General features: G+C 51.0%; 1 protein-coding gene across 1 annotated transcript; it reads left to right on the top strand.

The window, feature by feature from the left end:
• Window positions 1-1,313: 1,313 nt before the first annotated feature.
• LOC307066913 (sialic acid-binding Ig-like lectin 6) lies at window positions 1,314-9,645 on the top strand (the record flags this gene model as incomplete). Its single annotated transcript, XM_079724133.1, has 3 exons — window positions 1,314-1,319; window positions 8,547-8,667; window positions 9,329-9,645. 3 exons carry the CDS (start codon window positions 1,314-1,316, stop codon window positions 9,643-9,645), a joined length of 444 nt encoding a protein of 147 aa, XP_079580259.1.
• Window positions 9,646-12,817: the final 3,172 nt, after the last annotated feature.

The raw sequence follows: 12,817 nt of genomic DNA on the forward strand, positions 1-12,817 counted from the left end.
TTGCGGAGCACAGGCTCCGGACGCGCAGGCTCAGCAACCATGGCTCACGGGCCCAGCCGCTCCACGGCATGTGGGATCTTCCCAGACCGGGGCATGAACCTGTGTCCCCTGCATCGGCAGGCAGACTCTCAACCACTGCGCCACCAGGGAAGCCCTCCTCCAGTCTCTTTTGGAGAGCCCTCTTTATGGTTCTTAGGTCCTGCCCAGCTCATTTTCCTTGTGGGTGACTCTGAATAATGACGTCCATCGGGCTGGTCCTCCAAATGCCCCACTGAGGATCCCCGTTGGTCCTCTGGGATCCTAGGCGCCCAAACTGACCAGTCACCCTGCTCCCCACAGGGAGAAACCTGTTCTTGCCCAGCTGTTCCCTGTCTCCTGAGAGGACTGCCGCTTCCTCCCAGCTCCTCCCCAGGACAAGACATAAAGTCACCCTGGACTCATCTCTCTTCTCCCCCTAAATCTATGGTCACTCGGTCCTAGGGGTCTACCTCCTGAGTGAGGAAGACCTTGGCAGGCGATGAGTCTGTGCAGATTGTCAGAGGCTCATAAGTCATGATAGAGTTGTTTTGTTTTGTTTTGTTTTTTGCCGTACGCGGGCCTCTCACTGTTGTGGCCTCTCCCATTGCGGAGCACAGGCTCCGGATGCACAGGCTCAGTGGCCATGGCTCACGGGCCTAGCTGCTCCGCGGCATGTGGGATGTTCCCGGACCGGGGCACGAACCCGTATCCCCTTCATCGGCAGGCGGATTCTCAACCACTGCGCCACCAGGGAAGCCCCATGATAGAGTTTTAATTTTATTCAGAGAGAGATGGGAGCCATGGGAGGGTTTTGCGCGAAGAAGGGATACGATCTGACTTAGGTTTTAAAAGTTTCCCTTTGGCTGCCGTGTGGGGAACAGGCCGTGGCAGGCAGAATCAGAGGCAGCGAGGCCAGGGAAGAGGCTATGGCAATAGTCAGTGAGATGATGGTGGCCTGGACTGGGGTGCTGGCAGTGGAAATGACAAGAAAAGGTGGGATTTTGTATCTATTTTGAAGGTAGGGTCCACGGGACTTTGCACAGGACTTGGATTGGGGTGGAGGGTGCGGTCATGAGGAAAGAGGAAAGAAGTATGACTTGGAGGTTTGGGCCTGAGCACCTGGGAGGATGATGGGACCACTTAGAGGGGACGCTGACCAGAATTCCATTTGGACATGTCAGATTTGAAGTGTCTGTTAAGCATCTTCCCCTCGAAGACTTTATAGACCCCAGGCTGGGTCAGGCGCCTCCTCTGGGCTCGCAGAGCCCCATGTATGCCCCCATCCCAACCGGATCATGACGGTATCCTTCATGGTGGTAGGCCTGTCTCCCCCGTTGTACTGTGAGCTCACTAAAGGCAGGGACAAGGTCTGCTTCGGCCACCACTGACTTCCCCTGCCTCGCACGGGATTTGGCACAGGGTCGGTGCTCAGGAAAGATCTGTAGGCTGAGGGAATAATAAATGCGCCCGGAAGACGAGACCCAGACCCCCAGGGATGCCTCCGAATCGCAGCCTTGTCGGAAGGATGGCAGAGTAGGGACCTCCCGGACGTACCCAGTTGGAGGCGGGGGCAGGGAAATGGTCGAATTGCAACCTGGGGGAGGGGATGGGCGAGCAAGAGGCCGGACCGCAGTGCCCAAAGTGGGGATCCCGGTCAGAAGGCCTCTGGGATACAAGCGTTGGGAAATCAAAGGCGAGTGTCATCACCCCCAGAGAGACCCTCAACCCTCACACAGCACCGCAACAAAGAGCGCGCGCTCACGAGCCGACCAGCTGGTGAGGAAATACCTGAGTAGAACGCGGTGCTGGACGGTCCAAACTGCCGAACACGCGAAACTCCGGCGCGGAAGTGGCTCCAGAGACTACGACTACCACAAGGCCTTGGGGGCTGTCTTGCCTACGACTCCCAGAACCCCATGCAACAGCTCCACCCGAAGCACCTGTGGTTACTGGGCCCTCGGCCTTCACCTCCCAGCAGTCCCTGCGGCCCGTTGTTTCGCTCTGCCTACCACTCCCAAAATGCACTGCCTTGTTTCCTTCTGCGCCTGCGCACGGGCCAGGGAGGTGGGGCGTGTACTGTTCGCTGTGGTAGTAATCTGTTACCATGCAGGAGGCTTAAAAGGCGAAATGGCTGTATTCGGATTATCTGGTTTTGTGGGATTATTATAGGCTTTTAGAAGGATTATAGAGCATATTATTTTCACCCTTTGAGGTGGGGCTGCGGGTGGGAATTGAAGGTGGGAGTGCGGGGTTTGGTCGTGGGTGTAAAAGGAGACAGCGCATGCGCAGCGCAGAGAGCCTGAGGGTGGGGGTTCGGAATGGATCTAGGCATGGCCTGCAGGGGTGGTAATGGTGCGTGTGGACGTGTAGGGTGGTGAGAGGGAGCAGTGTGTGTGTAAGCTGAGGTCTCTGTGCGTGCGTCAGCCCTAGAGCCTCTGACTTCTGAGACTGAGGATTCCAAAGACTCAGATCCCTGAAACTCACTAGTCCCTAGGCTAAGTGTCATAGAGAGTCGGAGTTCCTGTGACCCAGAGACCCAGACCCCTGAGACTTCAAGCAGCCGAGAGAACCAGGACTCCAGAGACAACTCTCCCCAACCAAAGCCCAGAGACCTGGAGACTTCACCCCCCAGGCCCTCGAAACTGAAATCTGGGGGCCAAAGAAGACCAAAGATTCAGATCTCTTAGACGCAGAAGACCAGAGATCCTGGGCCTCAGAAACTGAGACCCAGGGTCCCCAAACCAGATCCCCCCAAAACTAGTGCTCAAAGGTCCTCACGATGAAGGGACCAGAGCCTCAGGGATCCCAAGACAGAGGTGCACAGCCCCAGGGTGTGCGGGTCTGTGGTGAGTGATGTCACGAGTGACTTGACAGGCACTGTGGAGGCCATGTTTTCCTCACGACAGGGGAGCCATGATGCCTTAGTTTAAGATGAGATGGCCTCCATGAAGTCACCATCAAGGGCCAGTTCTTGTCATCACTAGCTCGTTGGTTCATTTGTTGAATGGACATTTCCTGAGGTCTCCTTGTGCCAGGCTGGCCCTGTGCTAGGTTCTGGTGACACAAGCGAAGTCACAGTCCTCTGAGCCCTCTGCCTGGTGGGGGTGAGAGAGACATAGTTAATACAGGTGACAAAGCTTGACGTGGGTGTTAGGAACTCTGGAAGCTGAGCCTCAATCACTGCTAGCCAGGGCATCAGGGGAAAATTCAAGCAGAAGTTATTAGACAGTGTGCTTAGCACTTTCCATGCACTGTCTGTTTGCTCATCTGTAGAACGGGGATGATAATAGCAATACCTGCCTTAAAGGGCTTATGTGAAGTCAAATTGAATTAACAACACCTACAAAGAGTGGTTTGTGCTCTAGAAAGTTTATTCCAGTTGCCAAATTAGAAAGAACTGGTAAAATGAATCTCCAGAGGTGGTGAATTTAAAGCATTTTGGGGCACTTCCCTTGGAGGTCCAGAGGCTAAGACTCTGCGCTTCCACTGCAGGAGGCACAGGTTCGATCCCTAGTCGGGGAACTGAGATCCCACATGCTGCACGGCACAGCCAAAAAAAGAAAAGAAAAAAGAAAAGCACTTTCACTCAAGATAAAGTGGAAGCAAAATAAATGCCCAACCTCATTTGAAAGTTTTATTAAATATAGCACATTTCCTCTTTTTTAAAAAAACAGTGAGGGGACTTCCCTGATGGTGCAGTGGTTAAGACTTTGCGCTCCCAATGCAGGGGGCCGGGGTTCGATCCCTGGTCAGAGAACTAGATCCCACATGCGTACCTCAAATAAGAGTTCGCATGCCACAACTAAGGAGCCTGCCTGCCACATCTAAGACCTGGTGCAACTAAATAAATAAATATTTTTTTAAAGTGAGAATTGAATTTAGAAGACTAGGTAATTGCCCAGAAAAATAAAATAGAACAACATAAAATCATACTTCCAATAGGACATATAATAGAGAAAACGAATGCCCAGAAAAAAGAGAAGGAAGTCTACCAAGGTGGTAATCAAATGTCGTTGGCTCTGGGAAGCTGGACCTGGTGTTGATGATGTTATAGACCATACCGTGACTCCATTTAACCTCATGTGTGGGATGGTGCTTTGCATAGAGTAGGTGTTCAATCAACATTCAAGAATGAGGGAAAGTCAGCTGGCCCCTCCAAAACCTAGATCTAAACATTCTATTTAATAAGTACAAATCATACCTAGTAAGGTCTTATGAGAAAACGTATTTTAACATTTTTCCTGAAATATAATAGTCAGTTAATGAGGATTATGAATACTTCTCACTGTTATTATAATTACTTGCTGAAACTGACGGTCTCTCCCCAATGAGTTCCTATCATTTCATTTCTCAATCTCTCTACATAAGGCCCAATACTCTCCTGTAATCCTTCTCTCTCTGGTCCCCATTAGTGTCCTCAACCTTAGGCCCCATGGTCTTTCCTGTAGACTCACTGTCCTCTATTCCCTTAAGCAATTAGGACAGGCAGACATGCAGAAGCATCCCTGAGGATGAACTAGGAAGCAGATAGAAAAATACGAGAACCCCAGCCCACTGATAAGAGGGTCTTCTTGTTCCCCAATCCTTTTCTGTTAAGAAGACCTTATCTTTTCACCACTCCAGGTTATATGGCTGCCTTCCTGGCCTGAGTCTTGGATCCCATACTTGAGGGATCAGACCCCTCCTGGAGCTGGGTGATTTTTGAGCTCGGGACCTGGCTCTATTTCAGCACCACGGGCAGCGCCATCCTGTTGCTTGGAGCTCACCAGCCTGACAAAGATTCCACAGGTTATCTTCACTTAAGGCTTCAAGTTACCATTTAAAAGTCATCCTTTAAATACAGTATGTGGGGGAATTCCCTGGCTGTCCAGTAGTTAGGACTCAGCGCTTTCACTGCCATGGCCCATGTTCCATCCCTGGTCAGGGAACTAAGATCCCGCAGGCCGTGCATTGCAGCAAATAAATAAATACATACGTACATACATACATACATACAGTACGTGAGAAAATTGGTGGTGAGTAAGCCTCCAATTTCACTTTTCCCCTATTCGCTATAATTCGTGTGGGCTACTATCTTGGTTATGTATTTCTGCACAGCAAACCACCCCAAAACTCAATGGCCCAAACAATCATTTAATTCCATCTCATGGTGCTATGAATTGGCCAGAGACCAGGTGGGCAGTTTCACTTCTAGTTTTTCCTTGGGCTCTTTCAGGCAGTCATGTTGAAATGATTGCTGGGGCTGGGGATGAAGGTCTAACCCCTCAGGGTTTCTCTGTGTAGCATCTCTTTCCATCAGAGTCCCCTGGATTGCTTACACAGATACCCAGGGATCCATGAGGCAGGAACAGAAGCTGCCAGGCCTTCTTAATATCTGAGTCATACAAATCTCAGGACGTCTTGTCCTCCACATTTTATTGGGAAAAGCAGTCATGGGCCTAATCCAGATTCGAGAGGAAGACATAATAAATTCCATTATGTAATAAAAGGATAGCCATGTTTACATAAGGCAGGGGTAGGATCGTTTGGAGTGGTCTTTGGAGACTAGTACCTACAGCTACTCATCCGTCTGTCACCTGCACCCTCTATCTGTTGGGGGAATTACCCCTTTCTGTCAGGAGTGTTCAGAAAATGAAATGGGACCATATCTGTAAAAGGGTAGCACAAAGCTTTCACCTTCCCTGAGCTTGGGCCGGTGTCAACAGCCTGTGCTGTTGAATGTCCATAGGACATTCCTGAGGGTTGCCAGAAGGTCAAGGAGGAGAAACAGAGGTCTTCCTTTCCCTGGAGCGCTTCCTCCCAGGTAGACCTGGACCCTTTCCAGCACATCTGACATATTGACCCTCCTGAATACAGACCTAGGGTCCCTGTTCTTTGTGATCAGCTCCCCCTCCTCTGCCCCAGAGCTGCAGACATCTTGAGTCAGCACTCGACTCTGAATCAGCACCACGGACAGCGACATCGCCCTTTCCCAGGGGTCCCCAGGATCCCTAGGAGCAAGTCTTGGGCAGAGGCCCGACCCCTGCTGGGACAGAGATGGGGGTGGTCACAAACAGAGCACAGAACTTGGCAGCTGGTGAAGGATCCCCAGCACAGTGGGAGAGTAAGTGGGATTGAGAACATAGTACCTGAGAGTGCAGGACCATCTGCAGAATTCACACTCACCCTGTGAGTGCCTGAAAGTCCCTACTATGTCTACCTGGCCTATTCCTCTCTGGGAACTCACCTTCTAGTCCAGAAGAACAAGAGCCCCACCCATCACCTGCCTTTGTTTCCCCCATCACAGGCGTTTACCCTATGGCACTGAAATTGTCAGGTAACCTGTCCCCCAATCAGATGCTGCTTTCCTCAAGAGCAAGAGCTGAACCTTTACTAGAAACCTAAAGGCACAGTGTGGATGGTTGATGAATGACTGAAATTTCTTCCCTCGCCTCGTTGTAAGAGTTGACAATTCTTCCTTCTCATATTAACATACACTTCTTATCACCCAGCCAATGAACCCTGGGCAAAGATTGATGAAGTGTCTCCCTGTGCAGTCAATGGTGCATGAGACAGGGCTCCTGTGTGATTTGGACAATTCACTTGCCCACTCTGGACCTTAGTGTATTCTTCTGAGAATTGAATAAGTGGGGCTAAAAGTCCTCCTAGCTCTGATGTCCTGTGGTCATAAGTTCCTCTTTCGCACACTGTTAGATTCTCTGTGGCTTCCCTGTGTCTCTCCTCCAATTATTGTGCTTTTCTTTGCAAATTGAGGACCATGGGAAATAGTTTGGGCGTAGCCCAGCCCCTCTGAGCACAGAGATGCTGTACCTGCCCCTGCTAGGAGACAGTGAGTTGGCCAGGATGTGGGGGGGGCACAGGAGGGGAATAGGGCTGCAGGATGAGATACCAGCTGAAAATGCAGGAGTTGGTGATGGCGTGTGTGTGCCATGCATGCTTAGACCCCGCACCTTCCCTTCTCAATTATCCCAGCACCGACGCTACCCCGTGTTATGGGTAATGGTTCCAGGAAGGGGATGATATAGGACGGGCAGATTCATGAAGCTGAATGGAAGAAAACAGATGGCAGTTTTCTCTCTTTATACCAAGTCTTAAGAAAAACAAGTGTAAAGCCATAGTACTAAAGGCAGCATGCTCAGATGTTAAAACTACAGAGAAAAGCAAGGAACCAAATAGCACTAAAGTGAGGCTAGAGGCTTACTGAAGGAGTGGGGTGTGGGAATGGGGAGGAGAAACAAGAGGGAGATCCTGGGGGACTGGCAGCGTTCTATTTCTTGGAGGGTGTTCGTTTTGTGATGAATCACTAAGTTGTCTTAAATCTCTCCCCAATAATATTTCAAAAAAACCCAGCGTGGCTCTGAGGAGTCACCACTTGCCATGCCTTCCCACCACTTCCTCCCAGCCACACAGTTAAAAATAATCTTCTGTCAGTTCAGTGCATGTCTCTCCTCTCATGAAATCCTCACCATCCCCAAGGGTGGGCACCTGCCAGGCTGGTGTTCCTCGCTCCAGGTCTCCTGCACACCTGTACTTCTGGGGGCAGAACCTGCGTGGGCAAAGCCCCAGAGGCTGACAGACCCCACCACACTCCAGAGTAATAAAGAGAAGTGTGGTCATGAGACAGACCAGAAGTGAAGAAATAATCCTGGCGCCTGGACAGCCACAACACATGGGCTAGTTTCCATCCCTTTCGAAATCCGTACAGAGAACCGTGCTCTGTTTCTCAGGCATCCTGAAAGCCCACCTCCCCTCCAAGTCTTCCATGTGTGTTAATACCCAGAATCCTCAACTCCACTGCCCGAGATTCCCTTCTACCCAGTCCTCCTGACACTCAACTTCCAGCCCTGTGGGGACAGCGACACCCTACCCCGCTGTGCATCCCCCATCACAGCTCCAGGTGCTAGGACATCTATTGTCTCCCCACTGGACAGTGACTCAAGGGACAGCGTCTAGGTCTGGTGTGTGACCTCATGAGCAGAGAGGGGACGCCCATCACCTGGACACTGAGGGAGGTCACCCTCCACCTCCCATGTCCCTACGTCCCACCCTGGCTGGACCGACCTCCACAAACTACACCCTGCGACTCGAGGGGTCTGGCCAGAAGGGACCAACTTTCACTTTGCAGAAAATGACCCCTGAGGGGAAGGGCATTGACAGGGAGGCAGGAAATGGAGCTCAGGCCCAGCGTGGGGTGTGAATTTGGGCAAGTCCCTCACCTTCCCTGGTCCAGTGTCCTCAGGAGTGGACGTGGGGTGGTGCGTGGTTGATCTCTAAGGGCTCTCTTGCTGCCAGCAGTCTTTGGTTGTGAAGTTCCTCCTCTGAGGAGGCTCACTGTTCTGACTTCACCCACATCTTCCTGCTGGGGCCTCCTCTAAATCTTGCAATGTTTAGTTTCTGAAAGACGAACCCTGAGAAACAAACTTTCCCTGGGGGACCCTGGCACGGTCAACCCCAGACATGCTTCTGCTGCTGCTGGTGGCCCTGCTCTGGTAGAGGGAGGGGGCGAGTGACAGGGGGAGTCTGGGAAGGGTTACATGCTGCAGGTGCAGGGGCTGCTGACGGTGCAGGAGGCCCTGTGTGTCCATGTGCCCTCTCCTTCTACTGTCCCAGGAGATGCTAGACTGACTCTGCCCCAGTTCATGGCTACTGGTTCCAAGATACAGACTGGGAGGCTTCAGTGGCCACAGACAATCCAGATCATAAAGTACAGGAGGAAACTCAGGGCTGAATCCTCCTCCTTGGGGACCCCCAGACCAACTGCTCCCTGGACATCAGAGATGACAGGAGAGGGACAATGGAAAATACTTTTTTTAGGATAGAGAGAGGAAGAATGAAATGGAATTACACGTCTAACCTGGTCTCCTTGTATGTGATGGATAACGGGTAGGATCCAGGAGAGGTCACGGGAAGGCCTTAGAGGTCCCTGGGTAGGGCTGGGATGAGACACTCCTCCTGAGATGGGGGTTGGGGTAAAGCAGATGGGGGCTCAGAGGGAGTAGCTGGACCCAAGCCTGAGGCTTCTCTCAGGGCTGCACCTCTAACTTTCTTCTTTTTTTTTTTTTTTTTTTTTTTTGCGGTACGCGGGCCTCTCACTGTCGTGGCCTCTCCCGTTGCGGAGCACAGGCTCCGGACGCGCAGGCTCAGCGGCCATGGCTCACGGGCCCAGCCGCTCCGCGGCATGTGGGATCTTCCCGGACCAGGGCACGAACCTGTGTCCCCTGCATCGGCAGGCGGACTCTCAACCACCGTGCCACCAGGGAAGCCCTCTAACCTTCTTCTTAATCCCCCTGTCTCTCCCTCTCCTCATCAGCCCTGACCCCCATGACCGACATCCTCATTGCTGGGACCCTGGAGTCTGGCCACCCCCGGAACCTGACCTGCTCTGGGCCCTGGGTTTATGAGTGGGACATGTCCCCAATCTTCTCTTGGACACCAGCTGCTCTCACCTCCCTGGGCCCGAGGACGCATCTCTCCTCAATGCTCACCCTCACCCTACAGCCCCAGGACCACGGCACCAACCTCACCTGTCAGGTGACCTTGCCTGGAGCTGAAGTGACCACAGTGAGGACTGTCCGCCTCAACTGTGAGAGCTGGGCCAGGATGCCTGAGTCCCTGACGGGGTCCTGAGGGCAGCGGGGAAGGGGCTGTCAGGGCCTTGGGCAACAGGTCCCAGAATCCAGTCTGGGAAGGGGTGAGGAGGATGCCCACCCCCGGCCCTTTCCCCATGTATGCAGCTTCTGGGGACACAGGACCCATATCCACCGAGGCCTCACCATTGACATGGATCCACTATGTCTTTCCGTCCCAGACTGTCCACTGAACTTGACCGTGACTGTCTTCTGAGGAAACAGCACAGGTAGGAAGGAGCCCCCTGCCTGTCTGTAGTGAGCAGAGCTGCTTCTTGCTCAGGGCGGGGCTGGACCCACCCTGGTGACCAGAGACCCCCTTGTGGGTGAACCCAGTGGTCCCCCCCTCCTCAGCCCCCATGGCCACTGTGCCCAGCTGTCCCCACTGGCCCCTCACTCCCCTCAGACTTGTCCACTCTCTCCTCATCTCCCCAAGAGCAGGGCAACATCCACACGGCAGAGTCCACCTCTCAAAGCCCCTCATCATCCTTGTCCTGATGACTTCTCCTGCCTCCTCTTTTTGTTTTCCCTAACAATTGTTTATTTAAATTTTTTTTTTTTTTTTTTGCGGTATGCGGGCCTCTCACTGTTGTGGCCTCTCCCGTTGTGGAGCACAGGCTCCGGACGCTCAGGCTCAGTGGCCATGGCTCACGGGCCCAGCCGCTCCGCGGCATGTGGGATCCTCCCGGACCGGGGCACGAACCCATGTCCCCTGCATCGGCAGGCAGACTCTCAACCACTGCGCCACCAGGGAAGCCCACAATTGTTTATTTAAGTACCTTTGAGCACGCAAAATTCAAAATGCTCAGCAGAGTCTGTCCTCAGAAGCACAGTCCCCTCGCGGGAACTAACCAGGGTCCATATGCTGCTCTGAGCCTTGGTTTTTTCACCTAAAAGCTAATAGGTCATGGATACCAGTAGTAAGACTGGCCTCCTTCTTCTCCATGGCTGTGGAGTATTCCATCATGTGGATGGATTCTGATTTTGTATGTATTGTCTGTTAGCGGAAAATCATGGGATTCATTTAATCTACTAACAGAAACACTGCAAGGAATAATCCTGTGTCTACTTTCACGTGTGTGTGTATGTCTGTGGGATAAGTTCCTAAAAGCAAAATGGTTGCTGCTTCATATGATCCAATTTAGAGAGATCTGGTCAAGTTGATCTGTACTGAGGGTGGACAAGTTAATGGGAGTAAGAGGTGGGTTTCTGGGTTGAGATGGGGGTCAAGCAGCAGCTCATGATCTCCCCCCTTATAGAGACAAACCAGATGACTGAGGAAGGTTCCCAAGTGATCACACGTCCATCTGATGAATGAAACAACATGATCCCAAAATTCACCTATAGCACCAAAGCGAAGAAAGGAATATATCACAGCAATCACTTCATAAAGTAGCCTTGGTGGAAAGAAATCAAAGAACTGGATGAGGCACTAAAGCCACCTCTTGAGTTCGGCTTTCAAAGACAGAGGCAAGTGAAGGCCAGGTGGGTGGGCATTTCCAGGAGGGACCCAACATGCAAGGACTGAGGTCTGATCCTGGTTTTCTCCAGAGTCAGGAGAGATTCCCAGTAGGACCTTTCTGTTCAAAGCTCAGGGATCCAGCCTGTGTTTAGCAAACACTTGGTGCCAGGTGCTCTGATAGGATTTTACTCCTGTAAAGTTTTCCACCCTCAGTGCAGATCAACTTGGTCCTAAAAGTGGACCCCAGCCCATTTATAATAGCACCAAAAAACATAAAGGAACGGCTTTAAAATATATATATATATGCAATACTTCCACACTGAAAAATACAGAACATTGCTGAGAGAAATTAAAGACGATTCAAATGAATGAAAAAATATATCATGTTTATGGATTGGAAAGATGTCAGTTTTCTCCATATTGATTTAAAGTAATCCCAGTCAACAGACATGTATATGGGTGGAAGTCCAGCTATATAATTTGTGGGGCCCAGTGCAAGATCAAAATACAGGCTCCTTGTTCAAAAATCAGGGGAAAGGTGTCATTAAGCGTACTAAAATATTAATCTTTTCCTTTTCTTTCGGCTGTGCTTCTCTTGACTCGTCGTGGTGATTTATATTTCCTATTTAATGTCACTCTAAGAAAAACTTAAATTTAAACTATTAGCATTAGTTTACCATTCGTCTTTGTACTGTGCAATGCCAGTTTTGAATACAAGAACATTTAACTCATCTATGAAATCCTGGAGTTTGCACGATTCCTAATTTGTCAGTGGTACAGGTGTATGTATTTTGTTTTTAACAGAATAGTGGAAACACTGCACTGCACTAATTCAAATTTGTGTGTGTGTGGCAAAGTACACATAGCATAAAATTGACTCTTTTAACCATTTTTAAGTGGTATACAGTGCCGTGGCCTTGAGTACATTCACATTGTCGTGCAACCATCACCACCATCACTCTCCAAACCTTTTTCAACTTCTGAAACTGGAAATCTGTGCTCTTTATACAATAATGTTTTGTGTTAGTCTTCTCAGCCTGCCATAACATAGTACCACAGACTGGGTGGTTTAAACAACAGACATTTATTTCCTCACGGTTCTGGAGGCTAGAAGTCCAAGATCAAGGTGTCTGCAGGGTTGGTGCCTTCTGAGGCATCATCTCTCCTTGACTTGTGCCTGGCGGTCTTCTTGCTGTCTTCATGGGGTCTTGCCTCTTGGTGTGACCGTGCCCTAATCTCTTCTTCTTATATGGGCACCAGGCACATTGGACTAGGACCCACCCTAATGACCTCATTTTGATTTAATGATGTCTCTAAAGGTCCTGACTGGGACTTCAACATATGAATTTAGTTGGGGGGAAACAGTAGGTTCATAACATTCCCTGTTACCTCAGCTGTTTTTTGTTTGTTTGTTTGTTTGTTTGTTTTGCGGTACGCGGGCCTCTCACTGTTGTGGCCCCTCCCGTTGCGGAGCACAGGCTCCGGACGCGCAGGCTCAGCGGCCATGGCTCACGGACCCAGCCGCTCCGCGGCATGTGGGATCTTCACGGACCGGGGCACGAACCCGCGTCTCCTGCATTGGCAGGCGGACTCTCAACCACTGTGCCACCAGGGAAGCCCTCCGCTGTTTTTATGTCACTTCCGGATACAGGAACGTTCTGCCCACGCGCTCTGCCTTCCGCTTCCTGATGAGTAAAGGAAGGATGAGAAG

The sequence above is a fragment of the Hyperoodon ampullatus genome (genome assembly GCF_949752795.1).
Source record: "Hyperoodon ampullatus genome assembly, chromosome: 18".
Taxonomy (NCBI): domain Eukaryota; kingdom Metazoa; phylum Chordata; class Mammalia; order Artiodactyla; family Ziphiidae; genus Hyperoodon; species Hyperoodon ampullatus.